This window comes from Falco naumanni, chromosome 1 (genome assembly GCF_017639655.2).
Source record: "Falco naumanni isolate bFalNau1 chromosome 1, bFalNau1.pat, whole genome shotgun sequence".
Lineage (NCBI taxonomy): Eukaryota > Metazoa > Chordata > Aves > Falconiformes > Falconidae > Falco > Falco naumanni.
Window position 1 is genome coordinate 107,537,111 of NC_054054.1, and position 20,029 is coordinate 107,557,139.

General features: G+C 56.2%; 2 protein-coding genes across 12 annotated transcripts in view; one reads left to right on the top strand and one right to left on the bottom strand.

The window, feature by feature from the left end:
- The first annotated feature begins 643 nt into the window (after positions 1-643).
- Positions 644-6,477, top strand: TRAF4 (TNF receptor associated factor 4). The gene is made up of 7 exons (XM_040616215.1): positions 644-840; positions 3,453-3,504; positions 3,828-3,932; positions 4,009-4,170; positions 4,621-4,782; positions 4,856-5,011; positions 5,404-6,477. The coding sequence occupies exons 1-7, from the start codon at positions 698-700 to the stop codon at positions 6,034-6,036; spliced, it is 1,413 nt and encodes a 470-aa protein (XP_040472149.1). The 5' UTR covers positions 644-697; the 3' UTR covers positions 6,037-6,477.
- A 4,246-nt stretch (positions 6,478-10,723) lies between these two features.
- Positions 10,724-20,029, bottom strand: part of FAM222B (family with sequence similarity 222 member B) — a 38,819-nt gene continuing 29,513 nt past the window's right edge. For 10 of the 11 annotated variants that reach the window (XM_040616296.1, XM_040616262.1, XM_040616243.1 and 7 more), the window contains one exon: positions 13,776-16,033. In XM_040616296.1, coding sequence (XP_040472230.1) covers positions 14,448-16,016 — 1,569 coding nt within the window. In that variant the 5' untranslated portion in view covers positions 16,017-16,033 and the 3' untranslated portion in view covers positions 13,776-14,447. Of the gene's footprint in view, positions 13,253-13,775; positions 16,034-20,029 lie in introns of those variants that run through there. The other variant, XR_005831240.1, reaches the window with a different exon arrangement.

Here is a 20,029-nt window from a genome sequence, read left to right on the forward strand (position 1 = left end):
GGGCTGGAGCCAGACGGATTTGCTTTTATTCTCCCCGCTCCCAGCTCTTGCCAGGAGGTTGGGAACCGCGGGATGCTGGTGGCTGCAGCCCGGGGGTGAGCTCGGAGCGAGATGAAGCCACCGGAGCGTGTGTGTCCCCCCCGGTGGCTGTGGCATGGGGGGGTGCTCAGGGCAGTCCCTCCGCCTCCTGCTCCGCCGTTGCCCAGCTCAGACCCTGCCGCGGGTGGTGGCTGGGACACGGGGCGCTCTCTGGGGGGTGGGGGGGTACGGGAGGTGCCCCCCCCGCCCCGGGCATGTGGGGGGCACAGCCAGGGCTGCGTGCAGGGGGCGCAGGGCCAGCGAGGCCGGCACGCTGCGTACCCCCAGCCCAGGGCCAGGGGAGGCCGCAGCCGGGATGAGGGGGGGTCTGCAGGTGCCGTGCGACCCCCCGGGGGGGCTGCGGGCGGTCGCTGTGCCGTGCTGCGGGCGATGCTCCCAGGCTCCCGGCGTGCCCCTGCCCGGTGCGGTGGGGTCCGCACCCCTGCGGTGCCCCCGGGGGTCCCTCCCCAGCCCCATCGGGGGGCGGGGCGGGGCCGGGGGCCGGGTCGGACCCGGGGGGCGGGGCCTGGTCGGTGTCCCCGCCCCCCGGGCGGAGCCGGGCGCGGAGCGGAGGCGCGGAGCGGGGCGCGGAGCGCGGAGCGCGGCGCGGGGCGGCGGGATGCCGGGCTACGACTACAAACTGCTGGAGCGGCCGCGGCGGCGGGTGCTGTGCCCGCTCTGCGGGAAGCCCATGCGGGAGCCCGTCCGCGTCTCCACCTGCGGCCACCGCTTCTGCGACACCTGCCTGCAGGAGTTCCTCAGGTGAGCCCTGCCCTGACGTCACGGCCTGACGTCACGCCGCGCACCCCTTCCCCCGTACAGCTCCCCGGGGTACCCCCAACCCCTATCCGGGCTTTCGCGTCCCGGGGGGCGGCGGGTGCTCCCGCGTCCCCCACCCCCCCTTCCGCACCGGCCCCGGGCGTTGCTGCCGGGAGCGGGGCCGCCCTGCGCGCTGAGGGGGGGGGCGGGGAAGGGGGGCCGTGCCCCGGAGTGCGGGGTGCTCCTGGGGCGCCGCGGGCCGGGGAGGGGGTTGCCCCGGGGGTGCGGAGTGCTCGGGGTGCGGGGTGTCCCGGGGGTGCGGAGTGCTCGCGGTGCGGAGCGCCCCGGGCCGGGGGGGGAGCGGGGCGCGCCCAGCCGGTGACAGCCGCCTCGCGGGGTGCAGCGGCCCGTGGCCCCTCTCGGTGAGGAGGAGGAGGAGGAAGCGGGGGCCCGGGTGAAGCCCGGAGCGGCGAGTTTCGAGCGCTTGCAAAGATTTGTGCTTAACCCCTTCCTGCCCGGAGCCGAGCGGGGGGGTGTGTGGTGTGTGTCCGGCCACCCCCCGCGCACGGGTGACGCGGCCAGGCCCTGTGTGCTCGCTGGGGGCGCGGAACCAGGACCCCCCCCCCCACCCCCCGGTATGTCCCAGGTACGGGCAGCCCGCGGGACACGTGCCACCCGGTGCTGCCCGGTTCTTGCCCTCCGTGCCCGGTGCGGTGCTGGGGGTCCCACGCTGGCACGGCCCGGGGGTGTCCGCGCCCCCCGGGGTGGGCGTGCGGCAGCGCGAAGCGTCACCCCGGGTTCTGCCGCCGCCTGCGGTTGCACCGCGTCTTGGCACGGAGCGACCTTTGCCCGTTCCGGGGGCACGGCGGGCACCGTCACCGCTGCCGGTTTCTGTGAAACCGGGCGTTCCCCGGGGCCCGTGCCAGGCAGCGCCTCCGCTCCCCTCCCGCATCCGTCCCGCGGGCGGCTGGATGTGGGGTTCCCCACCGCCGAGCCCCTCACCCTTTGTACTAGATCAGTTTTGGGGATCTCATGGGCTGAGCCATCCTGCCCTGCCTCGGTGCCTGGTGGGGCTGGGGGGGTGCCGGGGCTCCCACCCCATCACCTCGCTGCGCCCCAGCACGCGGCGAAGGTCAGAGGCAAGGACGGTCCCCCCGGGCGCTGCCTCAGCACATTCCCTGCCCGGCCGAGCGTGAGGAATGGGGAGGCTTTGTCGGAGATTAGGCGCTGGCTTCGGGTCACCGTCCCCTTTCCCCACCTGCCCTGGCACCCCCACACCGTGCACCGGGTGCTGGCAGGGCTGCCTGCCCCCGGAGAGGCGACGGGCCGATGGCAGCCTTGGGCCGATGGTGGCCCTGGGCTCCCTGGGCAGGGCTGGGGTGCTCAGCCCTGGCCCGGGGCACCTTATCGCAGCCAGTGCCTGGTGCCACCCACGGAAACACCCGCTGCAAACAGGCCGGGCACATGGCGGGGCTGGCTGTGGCCGTGGGGCTCATGCCTCACAGCACTGTGCTGCTTTTCCTGGGAGTTGTTGCTCCCAAGCCCCCAGCACGAGGATGCTGTTTGCAGGGGATGTCACCGCACCGTGCCCGGGCATGCCAGGCCAGCGCGTGCCGGGTGCCACTGCTGGCTCTGTCGCGCCGTCTCCCATCCGCTTGGCAGCCCCGGCCAAGGCCCTGACGGCGCTTGCCAAGGGCATGCGGTCATCAGACGTGCAGGTGCTGCGCGAATGCACGGCAACCTCATGGCCACCTCCAGAGCCACCTTGGGGACACCAGAGTCCCGGGGTCCCTGCGTGTCCCTGTGGGCTGTGCCCATGGTCTCTTGTCGCAGTGTCCACCGGGAATGGCACGTGGGATGCCACCCTTGTCTGTCCCTGGGCACAGTGTTGTGGGGGCCAGAGGTGACCAGCTATGCTGCCCGTTTGGCTCCATCCTCGTCTCCCCCCCATGCTGCCCCTCCACAGGTCAGGGCTGAGCTGGGCCGTTCCCCAGGGCCAGCTCTCTGGAGGAGCCCCCCACCCTGGGGACACAGCAGGATGGGGATGCTCCCTCCCAGGGCAGCTGCTGTGCCGGCCCCCTGCCTCCCTGAAGTGGCTGGTGGGGCCGTTTCCTGTGGAACAGGAGCCCTGGGGCCACGCGTCTGGGCTGCACATCTGGCGCCCAGCTGTTGCCCCCCCCAGTCCCCTTGGGCCCCAGCACCTGGGGCTGTGGGTGCCTGTGGCCCCTGCTGGCACCGCTGCTGGCCAGCTGCTGGCACCCTGGCTTAATCCCAGGGGCCTGGGGTGGGCGACGGGGCTCCAGATGGTGCCACACTTGCAGCGCCTGGCCCAGGCCCCCTGGGACCGGGGCCACTGTGCCCGGCTCGGGGCGGGGGGGGCTGCCCGTGGGGGGTGTCTGGCGGGGGCATTTCCCAGCTCAGACAGATGGAGCAGGATTAGAGCGGTGGCTCCCCGATGGCTGTGGCTGGATTTGGTGTGGGGTGAGTGCTCACGGGTGGAGGGGCAGCACCAATGCCCTGGGGTGGAATGGCAGGGACCCCATGGGACACTGTGTCACCAGTGACATGCCGGCCCCCAGCCCCCAGCAACCCTGACCCCTCTCTGTGTCTTGCAGCGAAGGCGTCTTCAAATGCCCGGAGGACCAGCTGCCCCTGGACTATGCCAAGGTGAGCCGTGGATGGGGCACCGCACTCCAAGGAGATGTCCCCATCACCTGTGTCCCTGCCAAGGGACCGTCCCCAGGCTCTGCACAGCCGCCTGGCACCGCCACGCCGGCCTGGCACGGGCACCCGTGCGGAAGCAAGAGCCCTTTGTGCTGCGGGGCCAGCAGCGGAAACCCGCTCCCGACAAAGGGCGCTTGTTCCTGCGCTGGCGGGGGGGATCCGGCCGTGGGCAGCGTGCCTGCGGCTCCCAGCCAGGCTGCTGGGGGGGGTCCCCATGCCCCCGCAGCCTGGCGCGGGATGCTGATGCCCTGCTGCTGCCTCCCCAGATCTACCCCGACCCAGAGCTGGAGGCGCAGGTGCTGAGCCTGGCCATCCGCTGCATCCACAGCGAGGAGGGCTGCCGCTGGAGTGGGCTCATCAAACACCTCCAGGTAGGGTCCGGCAGGGTGGGGGGGGAACCACGGCTGCACCCCACGGCCCCCTCTTCACCACCCCTGTGTCCCCCAGGCCCATCTTGGCACCTGCGGCTTCAACGTCATCCCCTGCCCCAACCGGTGCAGCGCCAAGCTGAGCCGCCGCGACCTGCCCGAGCACGTCCAGCACGGCTGCCCCAAGCGCCGGGTCAAGTGCGAGTTCTGCGCCAGCGACTTCACCGGGGAGGCCTTTGAGGTGGGTAATGGGGGGGGGGGGCACCGTGCCAGGGGGCATGGCTCTGATGGGGGACATGCAGCTGGCAGGGGACGCAATGGGGGGGGCGGGGATGGCCTGGGGGGGGTATCATGGGGATGTAGCCAGGTTGGGGGGTGCAATGTGGGCCACCATGTGGGGACTGAGATGAGCTGCAGGGCACACAGCCTGGCCATGGGGACAGAGCCTGGATGGGGGACGCTATGGGGGCACACCTGCCCGTGGGGACAGTGCACGACACTGTGGGGCGGGGGCACAGCTTGGGTGTGGGGACAGCCCGGCTGAACGCCATGGGGAGCACAACCTGGCCATGGGGACAGGGTTGGGGACACAATGCAGGGCATAGCCCAGCCACGGGGGCACTGCATGGCCCCATCCCTGGCAGGGCTGGCGAGGGCAGCCAGAGGGTGATGCTGCTGCTGTGGTCCCCAGGGCCACCAGGGCACGTGTCCCCAGGAGAGCGTGTACTGCGAGAACAAGTGTGGGGCCCGCATGATGCGGCACCTGCTGTCCCAGCACGCCCTGGCCGAGTGCCCCAAGCGCACCCAGCCCTGCACGTACTGCGCCAAGGAGTTCGTCTTCGACACCATCCAGGTGAGAGGGGCCCCACGGGGACCCTTGCCCTGCCAGCTGCCGGCCCTGGCTGATGGCCATTCTCTGTCCCCAGAACCACCAGTACCAGTGTCCCCGGTACCCTGTGCCCTGCCCCAACCAGTGTGGGACGCCCAGCATCGCCCGGGAGGATGTGCCCACCCACCTCAAGGAGAGCTGCAACACCGCCATGCTGCTGTGCCCCTTTAAGGAAGCTGGCTGCAAGCACCGGGTGAGCGTGTCCCCAGCCCCGTGCCGGTATCCCTGTCACCATCCCGCGCCGGCACCCCTGTGCCCCACAGCATCCCCACACTCCTCCTGCCCTGACGTCTGTCCCATCCCCTGTGGCGTCCCTTTTCTGCTCTGTCGCATCCATGTGGTTCTGTGGTGTCCCCTTCCTTGTGCTGCCTCACCCTTGTGTCGCTTTGCCACCCAAGTGTCCCCGCAACACCCAACCAGGTGTCCCTGTGCCACCCCTGCGCCTCCACAGCATCCCTGTGCTGTCCTGCTCCAGTACCCCCATGCTCCAAAGACATCTCTGTGCCGTCCCTGTGGCATCCTTCTGCCCTGACATCCCGTGTCCCCACTGGCACTCCCCTGCTGATGGTCCCGCTGTCCCCGCAGTGCCCCAAGCTCGCCATGGGCCGGCACCTGGAGGAGAGCACCAAGGTGCACCTGGGCATGGTGTGCGCCCTGGTGAGCCGGCAGCGGCAGGAGATCTTGGAGCTGCGGCGGGACGTGGAGGAGCTGTCGGTGAGCAGCGACGGGACCCTTATCTGGAAAATCGCCGACTACGCCCGCAAGCTGCAGGAGGCCAAAGCCCGCAGTAACTACGAGTTCTTCAGCCCCCCATTCTACACCCACAAGTACGGCTACAAGCTCCAGGTCTCGGCTTTCCTCAACGGCAACGGGAGCGGGGAGAGCAGCCACCTCTCCATCTACATCCGCGTGCTGCCAGGCGAGTACGACAACCTGCTGGAGTGGCCCTTCTCCTACCGCGTCACCTTCTCCTTGCTGGACCAGAGCGACCCTTCGCTCTCCAAGCCCCAGCACATCACCGAGACCTTCCACCCCGATCCCAACTGGAAAAACTTCCAGAAGCCGGGAGCTTCGCGCAGCTCCCTGGACGAGAGCACCCTGGGCTTCGGCTACCCCAAGTTCATCTCCCACGAGGACATCAAGAAACGGAACTACGTGCGGGACAACGCCATCTTCATCAAGGCCTCGGTGGAGATCCCCCAGAAGATCCTGGCCTGAGCCCCGGTGCCCGCGGGGGGGGACAGGACGTGAGCCCCAGGTGGTGCTGAGCCCTGCCCGCAGCCGATGCCCCCGCTCTGGGGACGCTGCCGTGGCCGCAGCCGGCGGCTCTCAGGTAGGCAGGGATGGGGCCGCTCCCCCACCTCCCTCCCGGGGCTGGGACCCTCCCGCAGCCCCAGCTGCCCCCCCCCCGGGGCAGCCCCTCCTCAGGTGCCCGGGGGTGCCGGGGGGCTGGGCCCCCCAAACCCTCCACCGGGGTGCCCGGCAGCCCCCGCCAGCCTCACTGGGGACCCCACGGGACCCCGCTGCCCAGAGCCATATTTTGTAAGCTGGTGCCCCCCCGGGAGCACAGTTGTTATTTATTACCCCAGGCCGGGGCCCACTGCCCCCTCCCTCCCCCCATTTTTTTTTTTTTCCAATAAACTTTTCTTGTATTTATTATGGCCGCCTGAACCTCCTTCCTGCGCTTGGCCGGGGATGGGATGGGATGGGGGGGACGCGACACCCCTGCCCCCAGCGCCTGCCGGTGTGGGGGTGCCTGTGGTGTAGCTGGGGGGGGGGGGGGGGATGGGGAGAGCCAGGGCCGGGCTGGGGGGCACGGGGGGTGGTGGGGGTGGGTAATCCCTGACCCACATCCCGGCAGCAGACGGGCTCAGATGGAGCCGGTTAATTCGGTAATCGCCGGCAGCGGGGATGTGCCAGGGAGGGGGGGTGTCCACAGCCCAGGGGTGCTGCTGTCCTGCAGTTCCCCCAGCCCCCCCAGCCCCTCATTAGCGCTGGGGCAATTCCAGCCGTGGGGAGGCGGGGATTCAGTGCAGACAGGGGTGGGTGGGCAATGGCTGGGGGCACTGGGGCTGTTTGGGGGACCCCGGGTACGTGTCTGTCTGCCCCCCCCCCCCAGATCACCCCAGAGGAATTGGGAGGGGGGTGTCGCTGTCTCTGCAGGCTAATCCTACAATTGCATTAGCGCTGCCCAGGCTTAACACAATTAGCCCCTAATTAGCCGCACCCCGCAGCCCTGGCTGGGCTGGGGGGGGGGGCAGTGCTGCTGGGGTGTCCCTGTCCTGTCCCCTGTCCCCCTGCCAAAACACCCAGGCAGGTCCCAGCCCGATGTGGGGGCTGCCCGGGGGGTGCTGGGGGTGGCACCGTGGGACCCTGCAGTCGATGGCTGGCCGGGGGCAAGGGGCGAGCCCCCTGCCCATACTGGTGCCCAATGCCAGCTTATAGCAGTGCCACTGCTGTACTGGAGGCAAACGGGAGTCCATACTGGTGCCCAGTGCCTGCCCAAACCAGTGGCTGATGCCAGCCTGTTCTGGTGCCCAGCATCAACCCGTACTGGTGCCCAGTGCCAGCCTCACTGCTGCCCCGTGTCAGCCCATACTGGTGCTTGATGCCAGCCCTATGCTGGAGAGAAATGCAAGCCCATACTGGTGCTCAGCGCTAGTCTATAATGGTGCCCAATTCTCGCCCATACTGGTACCCCTGCTAGCCCAGTGTAAGTTCACACTGGTGCTCAGTACCATTCCTGCACTGCAGCCACATGCAAGTCCATACCAGTCCCTAGTGCCAGACTTTACTGGTGCCCAGTGGCAGCCTATACTGGTGGCTGACGCTAGCCCGTTCTGGTGCCCAGTATCAGACTGTACTGGTGCCCAGTACCAGGCTGCACTGCTGCCCGATGCCCAGCCGCAGCCCACCTGGTGCTCGGTGTGGTGCTCAGCTCGGGTCGCTGCTGCCCAGTGGCTGCTCCAGCTCGGCCGTACAGCAGGGTGGTGGCAGCCTCTTGTGGCTCACCAGTTACCTTAAAAAATAATTAAAAAAAAAAAAAGAGAAACAAACACATAGATTATTTATGAACTAAAAAGCTTCAGCTATTGCAGCGAAGTGATGCTGGGAGCTCAGAGGAAAACTAAACTGGCCCCCAGCTCACAACCTTTACAACCCTCCGCATTCCCTGCTTCGTTTGGGTATTTTTCTTTCTTTTCTTTTGCCATCTCCAATCACAAATGTGAATTTTGCCGTCAGGTGCCGCTCTCAGTAGCTCCCAGCACCACACTCCGGCACGGACGCACGCACGCTGCACCGCTCAGCGCCGCACGGCAGCTCCATTTATGCTGGCATTTTGCAACCAGAGCCACGGTGCGCACGTCGCCGTGCGGTGCCTGGCTGGAAATGTCAGCCGGATCTTCAAGCACCTCTTAACCTTCACGTGTTTGCATAAAACAGGGGAGTAAATCCCCTGCAAGACCTGGGTTGCAAAGCAGGAGGAAGAGATGCTCTTAATATTAATGAAGAGGAGGTAAAAAAAAATAAAAAAAAAATCGATTCGCTACTAAATTTAGCTTTAAAGATCAAGTTTAAAATTCCTTCCTGGAAATTTGTTGAAGATTTATTCTAAAGGCTGAGAACCTGCCAGCTTCTGCCTGGCTCCATCAGTCGGATGCAGCTTGGCCACTGCCTGGGTATTAAAAAAAAAAAAAAAAAAAAGGAAAGTGCTATTAAATGCCCTATAAATCGAGGGGGGGGCGGCTGCCTGGGTGGCAGGGGCTGGACCTGGGCTTGCTGAAGACCTCAACCACATTATCCAACCTTCTCTAACACAACACCAAATCTTTGACCACCTTACAAAACCTTCAGGGACAATTCTTGGCAAACCCACTTCATCTACTGCTCATGTGGTAGAGCCCCGATTTGTGCCGATGATTGATGCCTCTTAGCTAAAAGATGGCTAAACCAGACATGAATATTTCATCAGGAGATAAAGGCATGACAAATTTGCTTTGCACGACCCCTGTTAAAAACCTGGCTGGCCTCCCTCCTCCCCAGCCCCTTCTCCCCCCAGGCCAGAGGGGTCTGAGGCTTTTTACCGTGGGACCATTTAAATCTTGGTGCCATTTCTCCACTTCCATTTTAGTGCACCTCTAGGGCTAGCAGCCACCCCAGCTGAATTAACAGTTTGTACCCAATTGCCTTGAAATTAATTTAAACTAGACAGATAAAATCCTGCGGTACATTGCAGTTTGGCCTCGCTGAGCAGCAGCAGAGCATCTGAAAGGTGGCTGTTGCTGGAGGATGTCCGAAGCGCTCCCCCAGCTGAGCAGAGGAGCTGATGCCATCATGCCCCTTTCCTTTGGCTCCTCCAGGACCCCCGCAGCAAGCAGGACTTTTTTCAACTCTTATTTTTTTTCCAGCATCTGCAGTAGTTCCTCCTCTCCAAGTGTCCTCCATCACGAGACAACACGCTGTTGGTTTTGGCAGAGACCACCTTGGCGCGTTGCCTACCTTGGGTCAAACTCAGCCTTCACATCCTCCCACCATCTACCAGGGTAGGGTGAGCTCAGCGTAGGGGGATAAGACCAAACCCAGCAATTAAATCTTGGGAAGAAAACCCTATTTGGCCCTAAAGGAGAAGTTTAAAAGGTTGGATCTTACTCTGCCATCTGCCAGAAGCCTTTAGCTTAGCTCTGGCTGCATGTAACTCCTCGGCCGAGGCAGCAGCTGCTCACGCCAAGGTCCCCACTGGCTCATTATCGCCCCAGATCTTCGCCCCAGTGATGAACAGATCTAACCGGCCACAAAGCCGACGTAGAAGTCTGAAGAAGCTTTGCAGATGGGATTCCTCCTGTTGGGGGGACAGGTGAAGAAACGAGATACCGAAGGAGCTCCAGTGATGCCAAGTCAAAGGAGAGGAGGATCTTGAAGCTCCGTCTCCCCAGGGCGGATGGATGGAGCGGCTGCTCTTGGCACAGCGGTCCTGGATGCTGGAGCCAGGATGCGGCAGCGCCCAGGGGCATGCAGAGCTCTTCCCAGCTGAGCTTAGCTGGGCTAAGCTGCCTGGTTTAGCCCAAATTCCTGGAAAAGCACGTGGGAACCAAATACATTTCTTAGTATCTGGGGAACACTGGGAACCGTGAAAGGTATTAGTTTGCCATCAGAGGGATTCCGACACTCAGATGTTGGCAGCAAGCGCAGAGGAGATGGATTTTGAGTTGTGTCATCCTTAAGAGATGAAAGCAGGCAGATTAAATTAGATGTACGATCACTGGAAAGGGGAGAAAACCCTCACAGCTCCTACCTTCTGGAAGGGGTCTACAAACGTTATGTATCTCCTTTAAAATTCTGTATTTAAAATTACGTTAGTAAGCAAAACTCTGAGATTATTACACGTACCATTAGGTCAGCACTTTGAAGGTCAGCAGCTTCCAGGTCCAGCTTCTGGAGCAGCCCTATGTCTCTCCAAAGACACCTCCCTCCTGGCCCAGGAAAGCAGACCTTTACAGCACGAGACAGCCTGAACCCTCGCAGATGTCAAAAAATCTCTGAGTTCACATTGACAGAACTCAAACTGACTCAGGCTCCTCCTCCTTTTTTTAGTAATTATTTCAGCACCTTTCTGGCTCGGAGATGTTCTCTCTCTTCTGTTTTCCCACACCTCCTCAATGCTCTTATTGGAGAAGAGCAGCCAGGCTGTGCCCGATGCATTCATAGCCCAGAAACCCTTCCCCAAATTCCCCTTGGGACAAGCACCCGCCCCGTGCTGCTGACCGCAGCCACACAAGCCCCACGCACTTGCACTGCATAAAACCAGCAGAAGGGGCATAGGGGCCAGGTCTCTCTTTCATTTTTCCTGTGGACAAAAAAAATTAAATAATTTCTAGTTCATACCCGTAGCACATAAGCAGCAGTGTTTATCATCAGTCTGTGGTTTAATGAAATACAGCAGCAATTCCCAGTTCTCTCCCCAGTGAGCCCCAGCAAACATTTCTGTTTGGTTTCTATGGGAGCAGCCGAGTCCCACCGAGACACCTTTCACATCGTAAGCGAAAAGAAAATTCACAAGTGTCTTTATAAAATGCTAACTTTGGGCTGTAACAAACTGGGCTTGTTATTTAACAGCTTCAAAGCTTCTGCTCAAAAGACAAGATGCATCAAGGATGGAAGCATCCTCTGGAAGGGTTTACGCCACATTCATGTTTATCCCTCCTAGGATCTATCTAGTGTCCACCTCCAGCTGGCAAGGGAGTTGCCAGGAACCGTTAGAGTAACGGTATTCTGCTAAATCAGTGCGGTACCCTAAAGTGGGCAGATTTGATGAGGCAGCGTAAATAGTTCAGGAAAACATGTGGAAGCACCTTACTCTTTCCTCAAGGAGCAGAACCATCGTCTGCAGGCACCCAGGATCCACCAGGGGAACCGAGGCCTTGTGCTGGAGTCAAAGGTCGGGGAGCCACTGACCCACAGATGAAAATTCAGTTGGAAAGGCAAGCTGAGTGCGGCCACGGGAGCAGCAGCCCGAGCCCCAACGGCAGGCGGCCGCCTGCATCGGGGTCCTGGGGAGAGCCCAGGGCGAAGGTGCACCCCTGGCCTTGAAACTACTCTTATTTCTGCACCCGGCAGAGACTGAAATAAAATTGCATGTGGACAGACATTCCCAGGAGAGCGCACCTCCTGCCACACACCAGCCCTCTGGTCGCCTTTGTCACCAGGGCGAGTGCCAGTGCCACAGCTGGACCCCCACGCCGGGCCGCCTGCGCCGTGGATTTGGTGCCTGTGCTCGAGGTGTACCTGGGAGCGAGACGGGCCAGTGCTCCTGTCCCTCTGTACGGAAGGTGGTGGGGAAGAAGGAAGGAGAGCCCATTAGCAAGAGGCTGCTGCAGAAGTGAAAAGGGCTGGTTTAAAGAAAAATCTCACTCCTAGAACAAAAGGAAATATTTCAGTGTATTTTAATAGTAAAAGGATTCCTTTTTCAAGCAATGTCCCACCTGGATGAGTCTCAGGAGTATTTTTGCTTCCCAGACCCGCTGCAGCGGGGCCAAATCTCAGAGGTCGTGGCTCTACCTGCAGCTGCCCGTGGAGAACGAGCCCCAGCAGCTCTGAACGTGCTGCCATCACTAATGCAAACACCATGACACGGGACTCTACTCAAATCTCTCTCTCAGGAGAAGAGCAGGAGGAAAAAAAAAAAAAAAGCTTTTAATAACAGTCTGGGTTGAGATTTGTAGCAGGCTATTGAACAAAGGAGATGCCAATATTTTATTTAGTAAAAAGTACGTATCCAGGTAGCAGAACACCTTACAGTAACTAACTCGGCAGGAAGGGTTAAAGTCATAGCACAGCCCTAGATCAATTTGGGGGAGTAGGACGGGGAAGGCGGCGGGGAGACTGTAAGGGAAGCAGCTTCAGACTCGAACCTTGGCTTCCAATATAATGTATTCAGAAAAATATTGCATGAAAAGCCTCAGGATTTTAGTTCTTTCATAGATGTATATTTACCAGTTTTCACAAAGACTGCAGGAATACGATTATAAACAATAAATTAGGACTTCATGTTGCTATCATTTGGCATAACACAATCAGGCAATTTTTCCTTTTTAAATATAAGGCAACACAAGCCAACACATAATTTAATCCGTCTTTAGTCAAATTGCTTAACTTTGCTAAAGAGTTACCACTAAAGAACGGTTTATAGTACACTTAAAAGAATTTAAATAATGACATGATATAAGTGTACTAACTTACGCAAGGAGTCAGAAAACGTACTCTGCTAAGCTTTGAAACCTAAATATTTGTTACAGCCCAGGACTACACGTCTAAATTAAAAAAATACAAATAAATGTTTTCTAATTTTTCCATTTACGAAAAACTTTTAAGAATCTCTAGCCAACTATGACGTCACTTCAAAACTTGTTATTTTTTTTTTTTTTAATTTTGTATGATGTCTTTTAAGATTTTAAACCATGCTCGTTAAGGAAAGTTCAAGGAGCAAATACTTAAGGCTTTGTTTTTCAAAGGGCTGTGAGGGAGGCCAGTGGATGGCAGAGGCCAGTGGGTTCACCCATACACAATGCTACTCAAACCCACACTACCAGGCGACATTCATACAGAAATATTACACTTAAAAGTTACAGTGTAGAGCAATATTTTTAGCCAGTGTACATATAAAGAATCAATGCATTTATTTTCTTATTATTATTATTTTTTTTTTAATTTCCAAACTTGATTGTGATCATTATGTTCAAGTATTAGTCTCATTAACAGAGATGAGAAATTTTCTACTTACAACAAATTCGGCTGTTAGAAAGGAAAGGTATGTTTCGGTACACTGAGGAGAACAAGATGCTGAGGTTACCCCATAGTTAGTGTCCTACGATCACTGACTCGACCAGCTGCTGGAAGTGACGTGGGAAAGGAACAGAAGGAGTTAGGCACCGAGACCCTGGGAAAAAGAGATGTTATAAATAGCTTTGCTAATTCCCAGAGAGGAGAAATGTTCCATTAAACCTGCTGTGGCGTTTTGATGGAGAGGAATACAGGACCATTGGTCCCACAGTGGCTCGTGAGCGGAACTTCGCTTCAGATCGACTGCCTACCGTCCCATCGGCGCTGCTGCCCCAACAGGACCGCGCCACGCTGCCCCGGCGCCCGCTCCACGCGCCGGAGACTACTTCGATTGAGTCTCCCTCACCCTGAAATTAATTCTAGCTACCAGAGAAGCGGCTGAACCCTTTTTTTTGGAGTCATCAGTGGGTCTGGATTCCCTTCACATCAGGACAGCCAGACTCCTAGCAGCGAGGGGTTCAGACCAAGTTAGCTCTTGCGCTGACCAAAGGGGAGTGGGGAAGGGAAACACAATGCCGAAAAAAGGCAGCTACCTATGGCAGCTATGCTGCCTACGTCCTAAAACCGCAATTCCCCCCTCCTCCATACCCTGTCCACAACAAAAAAAAAATATTTAAAAAAAAAAAAAGTGTCAGAAAAATCTGCCAGAGACTTTTGACTTTGGACAAAGTCTAAACAATAAACGCGGGCACCTTGGCAAGAAACAGCTGAAAAGCTTCTTCCTATATTAATGCCTAAATACATACCCCTAGCTAGCTCTTTTCAAATGTAGGCTTCTTTTTCAATTAAATAAGCCTCTAGACAGTGCAAATGGTCAATGTTTAATGCATTAATGAAATGGGCTTTCGAGTTGAAAATAAGCCCTACTTCCTGACAAATTCTGTTGCTCTTAATCTTCAGAGGAAATTGAGATGGAAATTTAAGCAGCTACACTACCTCGCTCTTGACGGGAGCTGGTGAACAGATGCAACTGCGAAATCCTGCAGCAACTCAACATCAGTCCAGCAAGTAGCTACTAAGCAGAAGGCAAAAGCTGCACAAAGGGGATTCTGCGGTGAGGAAACAGCTGTGGCGTGAAGTAGTGTAATGAAATTCTTTGACACAAAAGGCATGTTAAGTATTTGATGCATAAAGGAGATGGATAACATGTAAGCAAAGCTTTTAAATATACAGTATGTCTTCTTCCAATGGTTACTATAATGATCACACAAGTTTGCAAGTTAAAAATGCCTTGCTTATTAATTAAAATTAAGACTAAACCTATAATTTTTGTCTGTGAAAGTGACTGCAGCCTATCTATACCCTGGGTGTTGAATATGAAGATTTCGACTATCGGTTGGTTCAGGTGCTCGGTTCATGGGAGGCCGATGGACTTTTCCCAGCACGGCCATGCTCTGATCTCTGAAGCAGGACTGCTGGAAGTCCCCGCTTAGGTAATCCATGGTCTGCATCACATTATTCTGGCTGGATGGCCCAGCTCCAGCTCTGTAATGAGTTCCTCCTGCACAATCTAGCGGCGCTCCTGCTGGCTGTCCCCCGTGGAAAGGCATGGCGAGGTCCTGGGACCCAGAGCTGTCACTGTTGGGTGTGGGCAGAATGTTATTCCAGAGGGGCTGGAAATAGTGCCCATTGGTATATGGCAAGGGTCCCTGCAACCCGTTCACAGGTGGAGAAGGCGTAGGCTTCTCAATGGGGGGCTTCAAGCTGAATGACTGGCCCATGCACAGTTCTTGAGGGTAGTTTGAAGTTTTGCCAGGAAAACTCTGCCCTGCGATCTCTCTCTGAGGGTGCTTCCCTGCGAGTCCAGCAGGCCCAGCAGCATCCCCACACATTTGCTGCAGATGCACAAGCTGGTGCTGGTTCCAGGCAACCGATTTGATTTCGTTCTGGTACGCGGGTGGCACCCTGTTAATATTCACCATGGGCACATTAACAGAGGCAGGAGGAATAGCAGCAGCAGCATGATCTACAGGGTTTACTACACAGGAAGGCATGGGTGTAGGGACATTGTGAGTAGATACCCTGGTACTTGCATTGATAAGCAGGTTGCGACTTATAGGGCTGGGGTTTGCAATCTGTCCCTCACACACTGAGGTAGTGCTAATGCCAGCTCTGGCCTGGCAGAACTGGTTAATCTGGTGCACAATGCTGCTCAGGTCCGGTGGCTGGTTCTGCTGCAGGGTGGCAGCCATAGAGAGGGGAATGGTTGAGGTAGACACGGTCACATTCGGCGGCGCATCTGCATCCGGCATCTTTCTGCTTCCATGTAAACCCGGCTGCAGCAAAGGATTTGGGGGGTGCTGCAGAGTCTGGTGTGCCATGGTCTGAGGATGCTGCAAGCCCTGCGGCTGCTGCATATTCTGAGGGTGCGGCAGCGTCTGTGGCTGCGGTATCCCCTGAGGGTGCGGTAAGCTTTGTGGCTGTGGTATACCCTGAGGGTGCTGCAAAGTCTGTGGCTGCGGTATACTCTGGGGGTGCGGCAAAGTCTGTGCATGCTGGAGAGCCTGCTGGCGAGCAAGCGCCTGGGGGTGGGTTAAAGTGCTAGGTGCAACGTATGGTGTGGAAGGGGGATTCATCATCGCTTCCGGCAGCAGACGCGTGCGTGTCCCGTCAAAGTCTTTGATAATTCCTTTTGCTGGAGATTTGACTATCGCCAGGAGGCCTGTTTTCGTGGTGGCCTGAGACGGGTAGGGACTGTACCTCTGGCCCGAAGTATCAAGTCCGTTCACAGTACGGCGTATGTGTTTCCTCTGGGGAACCTTGACACTGTTTGGAAAAATTTTTATAGTCAGTGGATTGTTGGCGACCTTCTTAGCATAAGCATCCAATTCTGCTGGGGTAGGATACTGTGCAGATCTCATTTTCTGTGTAGTGTCCCCTGCGGAGAAAGGAAATTTGTCAATACCAATTCTGGTAAGCAAGGGATCAACCTCAGGGCAAGACAGTTGGACAACAAGGGTAGAAAATCTCCAAGGAATCAAGAGGCAAGAACTTCATCTTCCCAGACCAGCAGATCGTGTACCAGATACCTCATTCCCTTTATTACCTGGTGACCAACACAAGCCCCAGTTCAGCTTAAGGCAAGACCTGCCTAGGGGAGCAAAAGGGAACCAGTGTTTTCATCAGACTATGTTTACAGTTGGACAAAAACAGGTAACATGCTATAAACATCGGATTGTCTCCAGCTTGAAATATTTCTTACAGCTTGCGGTGATGGGCTAAGTTTCTGTTTCTCTTTAATTTAAGTCTGCCTCCCCGTGGCTCTTGAAGCCCTTCTCAGTACCTTCACCGTGCCATTCAAAATCAGAAAGCTGCAAATTAAACATTAAAGCCATGTAATGCTGAAGTAGGAACCATACTGCAGGGGGTTGACCCCAGCTGGATGCCACATGCCCACCAAAGCTGCTCTATCGCTCCCCTCCTCAGCTGGGCAGGGGAGAGAAAATATAATGAAAGGCTCGTGGGTCAAGGTAAGGACCGGGGGATCACACACCAGTTACCGTCACGGGGAAAAAAAAGACTCGACTTAGGGAAAATTAATTTACTACCAATAAAAATCATAGTAGAATAATGAGAAATAAAACCAAAATATTAAAACACCTTACCCCACTCTTCCCCATTCTTAACTTTCCACCCATTTGGTCTCCCTCCTTCCCCCGAAAGGCTCAGGGGAACAGGGAATTGGGGTTGTGGTCAGTTCATCACACCTTGTCTCTGCCACTCCTTCCTCCTCAGGGGGAGAGCTCCTCACCCTCTTCCTATGCTCCAGCGTGGGGACCCTCCCACAGGAGACAGTCCTCCATCAACTTCTCCACCGTGGGTCCCTTCCGTGGGGTTCACTACTCCCGGAACAGACTGCTCCAGCGTGGGTCCCCCCCAGGGTCATAAGTCCTGCCAGCAAACCTGCTCCAGTGCATGGGTCACAGCCGCCTTCGGGCATCCCCCTGCTCCAGCACGGGGTCCTCCCCAGGCTGTATGTGGGGACCTGCTCCCCTGTGGGTTGGGGGCACCGCCTCACCATGGGCTTCCAGGGAATCTCTGCTCCAGTGCCTGGAGCACCTCCTGCGCTGATTCTGGGTGTCCGCAGAGTTGTTTCTCTCGCATGTTCTCATTTCTCTCTTCAGCTCCTGTTGCAGAGGGTTTCCCCCCTCCCCTTCTTAAATACGTTACCCCAGAGGCACTACCACTGCTGCTTATGGGCTCAGCCTTGGCCAGCAGCAGGTCCGTCTTGGAGCTGGCTGGCATTGGCTTCATCGGACATGGGGGGAGCTTCTAGCAGCTTCTCACAGAAGCCGCCCCTATAGCGCACCCCCCACCTCACCATGCAAACCCAATACACACACGAAGCACCTCAGCTCAAGCCTCCATTTACATCAAGTTCCTCTCTAGGTGCTGACACCTGGAAGCACTTTGAGTGTCTTTCTGTCCATTAGGAAGCCCTCGTCAGCCCAAGATCAGCAAATGGAAGGAGGCTACATGTGCGTTATTTTATGGCTTGCAATTATTTCTTCAGCTAAATTTTCAGTGTGGCACCCTCCTAAGGACAGTATCCTTGTACCACACAGCAAAATTATGTGATTACCTCACAAGATTAAAACCATGCTGTTCCCCAGACACAGACAAAAAGACTTCTGGAGACAGGGGTGTGGTTTCACTTACTTCGATTTACCAGATACCTACCTTGCCCACAAGCTCAAACCACTTCTGGAAAGAACTTCAGAAATCTAGGGAAATGCTTACGCCTCTCTCGCTAGAATTGTATTCCAAGAAGAGCTGAGCTGTTCCCCTACCACAGCTCTGCTGCTTAACTCCTATGGGACTACTGCTTCAGGACGATTTTATCATCTTCAAATAACGGCCTGCAGCTCTGACAACCTGATTTTGCTTTTGCTTGACCCACACACTTCCCACTGCCCCAACAGTTTACTGGAAAAAAACCCACCCATCCTTTTTGCTAAAATTTTCAGCAGCCCCATGCCATCTGCTGCTAGGGAACACCGCAGCTAGCTCCTCTGGAGCCCAGGAGCACCCCAGCCCCACATCTGGCCCTCTGACCCAAGGAAATCTAATGCTCCCAGGCAAACAGCCCTTCTTGAAAACCCACCTCTGATTCTTTTAAGCAAATTGTCTCCAAAAGACTCCTGAACACAAGAGTACCACCCATCTCTCTCCCTTTGCATTCTGAAGCTTCCAGTTTTCACAGGTGAGGGAGAGCAGCGTGGCTGTAAGAGCACTCACTGTCCAAAAGTAAGGGTAAGAAAACAGAAAACAGGATGAATACGGAAGAAAAGATAATTATAGAAATATTAAAAATACCTTTTGTGAAATCAGAAGCTTTGCAAGCAGGTTGTCTTGCATCTCTGGCACAGCACAGGTTACACTCTTACTCTCTGTGCTGTCCAAACACTGGCACATACCACCCTTACTCTTAATTAGAGGAAATGCTCATTTTATATTAACCCGAACACCCTCTCTGTATCCCTGGACCTGCTGCTGCAGGCAGGTGGTTTAGATCCGCCCTTTTGAGCAAGCCACTATGCTCCTAGCGGAGAGAAGAGCCTCCAAATGGCATCTGCCAGGACCACCTTGCCTCAACAGCCAAGGCCTTCACGAACTCCCACCCTTTATTTCCAGCATTGCCCATGCTCGTTAAGTTCTGTTTCTTCCCCAAGAGATGACCCTTGCAACTCACCATGAATCAGAGAAGAACCATCAACAATGGACAAAGGCACCCACACGTGTCTGTATTATGGTTTATGTTATACCTACGGCTGGTGCTACATAAAGCTTTTGTTTTCATATGGAAAATTAAGTAGACACTTGAAGACACCCTTACCATCAAAATTCCCCAGCCTGGTTTATATTTATATAGGCAAATCAGCACATTAGGTGGTAAATAAAAGCACTGACGAGATACACTACATATTCTTTGACCCAAGCATCTATTTTTCCATTACATGGGAACCGCAATGGAAGCTTTTAGAAAGCAGCTAAACCATCAATGTTTGAACAGGCTGCCCTATCAGTTACAACACATCTGTAATCTCAAACCTGGAAGAACTCCTTCCTCCGAGAGAAAATAACCCCTCAGTTCAACTTAAATGATGCACCGACATCAAGTTAGGCATCCTAGCAAATGGCAAACCATCTTTTAAATCCCTTGGACAGGATCTTCTGAAACCAACGACCATGTCAAACAGCGCCCGTTTTGCGTACAGCTAAGATTATGTTCCTTTTACTATGGACCAACTCAGCCATTCTACTTACACCTGAAGGTGATGTATATCTGTGCGCCCCAACATGCTGCTTAAAATGCGCTTTGCTAGTAGTTCTATAGCCAAGATTCGACAACTGTAATAATTAAGGCAGCAAAAAAATTAGTAGAAAGGAGAAATGCATTACAGGGCCAGCAAGAATCTGAATATCCCATGCAAATTTCCTACAAACCAGTAAAGAACAATTAGGTCTGGTAATTAAGTGAATGGAAAACCAGCTGGAATAGACTGAAAGAACAGGCTGGTATTAGAACACGCTCATCATTCACGTGCAAGTGCAAGAATTCTCAATCAGGCCATAAAATGATGAGGCGGATGGCAGATGAACAAACTACATTAAGAAAACAATGGGATGGGCTCCACAGAGCTACCTAATGGCAAACGCAAGGCAGAATACTTTTGTTGAAAAGTAATTACTTCATGTTTACTATAAGGTAAAGTCGTGCATATGAGCAGTTACCCCAATAAATTGGTGAGCTGCAAGTTCACACTCCTGCTAATCCCATGGCAATAGATTCATCTGGTCACATTCCTGTGTGAGTCTCACTGCTGGAGCTAATTTTGTCATGAAATGAGATATATTTCTCTGCCTCACCTCA